This window comes from Dasypus novemcinctus, chromosome X (genome assembly GCF_030445035.2).
Source record: "Dasypus novemcinctus isolate mDasNov1 chromosome X, mDasNov1.1.hap2, whole genome shotgun sequence".
Taxonomy (NCBI): Eukaryota; Metazoa; Chordata; class Mammalia; order Cingulata; family Dasypodidae; genus Dasypus; species Dasypus novemcinctus.
The window spans coordinates 85,877,215-85,881,656 of record NC_080704.1 but is presented as its reverse complement, the minus strand read 5'-3'; the positions used below and the strand labels follow the sequence as shown (position 1 = coordinate 85,881,656).

The 4,442-nt window shown below is 45.7% G+C and overlaps 1 protein-coding gene across 1 annotated transcript; it reads left to right on the top strand.

Moving 5' to 3' along the window:
* The first annotated feature begins 508 nt into the window (after positions 1-508).
* MAGEE2 (MAGE family member E2) lies at positions 509-1,907 on the top strand. The gene is given in 5 exon segments (XM_058291102.2): positions 509-710; positions 713-785; positions 787-1,247; positions 1,250-1,861; positions 1,864-1,907. Coding segments are annotated over 5 exon segments (1,386 nt in total). The 5' UTR covers positions 509-514.
* Positions 1,908-4,442: the final 2,535 nt, after the last annotated feature.

The following is a 4,442-nucleotide window of genomic DNA, read 5'->3' as shown; positions in this document are numbered from 1 at the left end:
CTTTCCCAAACTGGCTTCTCTGACAACATCGAGTACAGCAGCAACTACTTCAACCACTCTCGCCTGCCTGGCAGAGGTTGGGGATGGGAGTGCGAGACCGGGGGCGGGGCGTAGCCACTGCGTCACAGAGCCCAACGGCGCCTGCGTATGCTGTGGAGAAGCTGACCTGACGCTTGCTGACTTGCCAGCTGGCTGGTGCTTGAGTAAGAATAGGACTCTTCTCATCACCTCTCAGTACAGATCAACCCAGCTGCCGGGTCTCCGGCTTCAGCTTTGTGCGAAAGTGTAGATACATCTCATGTTCTCTCTCCCACTGAGCATTGACCTCCCAGTTTCCACTCTTGTCTCCTGGAACCATATCTCTGGTAAGCCAGAACGAGCTCCGCTGCGGTGCAGAGACCATTGAAAATTACAGGGACCGCTGGGTTGAAATGCAGGCTCCTAATCCTTCTGGGTCCTCCGCTTCCACGGTAGTCCTCAATGGCCCCGACGCCTTAGCAACACGCACGTCCTAATGGAACCTCAGGGTGCCAGCGCTTACCAGGCTGCTTGGATCGCGAACAACCTCGAAGTCCTGATCGACGAGCAGTTTCGACATTTGGGGGCGCTTAAGGTACACGACCCTCCAGAAGACTAGCCGATTGCTTTGGTGAATTTCACGCAAATGAAAAGCCAAATCTAGGGGTCTATCCAGCAGACGGACATGATGGAGTCCTCAAAGAATACTCAGATCAATTCCCTGAGATCCTCAGACGAGCCTCAGTCCACCTGGATTGAGTCTTTGGTCCTTGATCTCCAAGCCCACACCTAGAAGCTGATGAGCAAACAAGGTCCTCAGATCATCAATCTAATGGCAGAGTCCCTGGTTATGCCTAAGGAAGATCTCCTGGCACTTGTCCTAGGCCACTTCCTCCTGAAAGGCAACCTGGCAAGAAACGCCTCCACTTGCGACCTGCTGCTAAAGGCTGATGTGTTGGATGAGCCCCAGAGGATCAACGACCTCTTTGGGAACACAAGGAACCTCCTTCCTACTGATTTTTTGTGCACGCAGTTCTTGGAGTACTGGCCTGTGCATGAAACTAATCCCCTTGAATCTCAATTCTTATGGGGTTCTAGAGGCCTCAAGGAAATCACAAAGATGGGAACCCTGAAGTTTGTGGCAGAGGCCCATTATGGAGAACCCTGGAACTGGCCAGAGGCATATAGCAGGGGCCTGGAGACTGACAAGGTCAAAGAAATAAGCCAGGTGATGGCTTAGAGTTCTGGTCAGAGGACATTATGAATGATAAGGCAAATGATATGGTCCAGTTGTCCATTAATGCCACTGAGGAGCTGCATCCTATACATTAGAATGAGCTATTGGCTTACACTGGCAAAGAATTTGAGGACATGTTCCTGAATATCCTCATTAGAGCTGCTCTAATCCACAGCCTGTTCTATGGGTTCTCTCTGATTGAGGTTGATATCAGTGAGCACATCTATTTTTTTGTCCAACAACCAGAATGAGAAGAAGAGAAAGTGATGCTAGAAAACCTGGGCATACCCACAAAAGAATTTGTGATGTTGACCCTGGGTTTAATCTTTCTAATGGGCTACCGTGTTAAAGAAGTCAATATCTGGAACTTGCTTCAGAGATTTGGAGTAGATGTAGGGAGAAAACATGCCATCACATGTAAGCTTATGAGGCAACATTACCTGGAAAGCAGGCCACTGTCCTACTTTAATCCAGTTGAATATAAGCCTCTGTGGGGTCCTCAAGCTCATCTTGAAACCACCAAAATGAAAGCCTTGGAGTACATAGCTAGGCTCTACAGAAAGCTAACACAGTTCTAGCCAGAGCAATACACTGAGGTTGTTGAAGATGAAGGTCTGAGGCAATGGCTATGTTCTTCTTTTGTACAGTGTGAAGTCTAGGGATGATGTATTACTTCATTTGGGTTCCATTAGTTAAAGGGGCCCCAGAGAAATGGTCACTTGGTCTCCAAACCATAAGTTGGGCAGGGTCGGGTTAGGAAGTTCATGTTGTGATTGCTATTATGTTCCAGTTCTAGTATTTCCTTTCTTTTAACATATTGTTGAAATGTATAAATTAAATCATTCATTTGCCATCTCTGTGTTGTTTCTGTATAAAAGTTCAGAAAGCTGTGTAAAATGTACTGGTAATGTTTATATCTTGTTCTATGATGTGGTGATGGATAAATTATTTAATTCAATTTGGTCAAAGACAAACTGATTCTTCACCATTTGAAATAATCAGTAAAACGGTCTACCTATAGGATGCATATCTCTATGAACTGGGAATATAAGCATAAAGAAGACCCAGCCACACTCCAGGGCTTAAGGTGTGGTCATGAAAATGAACTAGTAATTTTATTATGCTGCAGCAAATCGTATAATAGAGGTAAGCTAAGTGCTATGAGAGTCCCTAGGAATGACTCCCAAATAAACTTTAGGTTCAGGGAGAGAGCAATGGAGAAGGTGATATGGTCCAAGGAGGGTTGGGGAAGGAGTTGTGGTGTCAAGTTCAAGCAGGGGATGAGCGGGAGAATGGTCAATGATGTTTGTGGGGAGAATTAGGTGGTTTGGAAAGCTGGGGATTAAGTATGCTTTAGTGACATTTATTGTGAGATCTGTGGTTGGAGAGAGAGGGGAAGGGACTGAGACAGGGACTGTGCAAAACAGCTTTGGGGAATCTGAGCACAGTTCAGGAAGATTGAAGATTGAGTTCAGAAGGGAAGTGGGAGAGATGAGCCAAGGGCCCATATCCTCAGAGTGGGTGTTTGTAATAAATAATGGCACTCCATTGCCTTGGATGTCAGGTGAGAGGGTACAATCCACTTGGAGGAACTTTGCACAGAATCCTCTCTCTGCCAGCTCAGGTTATTTTAGTCCCCAAACTGTTATGGTGAGGGTTAGTATTTTGACCCTCTTTATCCTAATCCCTCTAGCAGTTTCTAATCTGGCTCACGACTTTCCCTATGCCTTTCCTAGAGAGGCAGAAAGTAACAATTCTTGAAAAGGAACCCTTGTAAGCACAGAGGTGGGTGTTATAAGGAAATTATATGAAAATTCACCTATGATGGTGGCAGTGTGGAGTTGGGTGCAGAAGCGTTTGTCTCATGCTTCCTTACATCCTGGAAAGCTTTCTCCTCTTTTCATCCAGTTAATAACCAGGAGCCACCTTCTACCACATGTGGAATAACTGGAAGATTTCCTTCACATTTACGTCAGCTCAAGAAGAGAAAGAAAATTCTCTCGCTGGAGTAAGGGGAGGGAGAAAAGGTACCCCTTTGTCTCCTAAGTCCTGATCTTATGCAGTAGCTTAAACAGCTTGCTAGGGAAGGCCACTGCACAGGCACACTCTGCAGTACCTGAGGTGATAACAACCCCTACTATATCTCATAGTTCTATGCTATAGCAGCATTCCAAGGAGAACTGAATGCTAGGGTAGGATTTCCGGGGACAAGAAAATGCTAGAAATGGTGAAGTGAAGGGAGTTCTGGAAAATGGGATGGAGTATAGGACTGTGAGGGGAGTAAATATAACCATTTACTCAAAATCTGGGAACTTGGAGTGGGGGTACTGTTTGCAGGCTAAACCAAGAGCCCCCTCATCCTTCAGACTACTTGAACCCTTAACATGTACATGTTTGCGGAGTGGGGGATAAGGGACACTTGGGAAGGGAAGCAAGAAATTAAGTTGCTAAACTTTACTTGCTCTGGCTTTTGGGATGGGTGCATTTTCTGGGTCCTCGAGTACACCAGCTCTTCTGGGGGCACCAGGAGATAAAAATCTGCCAAGGAGAAGGTGTAAAGTCTGAGTCAACAGTAATCAGTAAAGCTGTCAATTATTTAGTGCTTAATATTTGCAAGGTACTGTGCTGGGTTCTTTATCTGCTTTAGCTCTAATCTTTCCACCAGTTCACCAAGTAACATCTCCATGGTCTCATTTGATACTACAGGAAACTGATACTTAAGTAATATACCCAAAGATACACATCCTGTCAATGAGACCTGGGACTGGAGTCCAAGGTTGCCTTTTGCTAAGGTGCACACAGTTTCCAGTGCACAGCACCACAGGCCTCCTTCGAGGCTCTACTATGTCGCAGTTAGTGTGTTGACTTTCAGGAGATAGAAAGAAGCACTTTGAGGCTAGGGTTAGAGGACTAAGAAGAAAGCCTCCAGAAGGAGGATGAAAGTGAGGCAAAATTTCTCTAGGCTTTTCCCTCTTCCACCACTGGGGCACGATGAGAGCTGTCTAGGTTTAGAATATTTTAGAGATTCTGTCCAATCCCCCTACCCTGTTCTGAAAGTCTCCCAATCTCCTCTCTTCAACAGCTTCCAGCCTTATCTGTTGTGTTAGGCAATGTTCTTTGCAATCCTGAAAGAATGATGTACTGACAGAACTCTTTCTTTGTCCAAGGGAATGCAGGATGCAAGGAG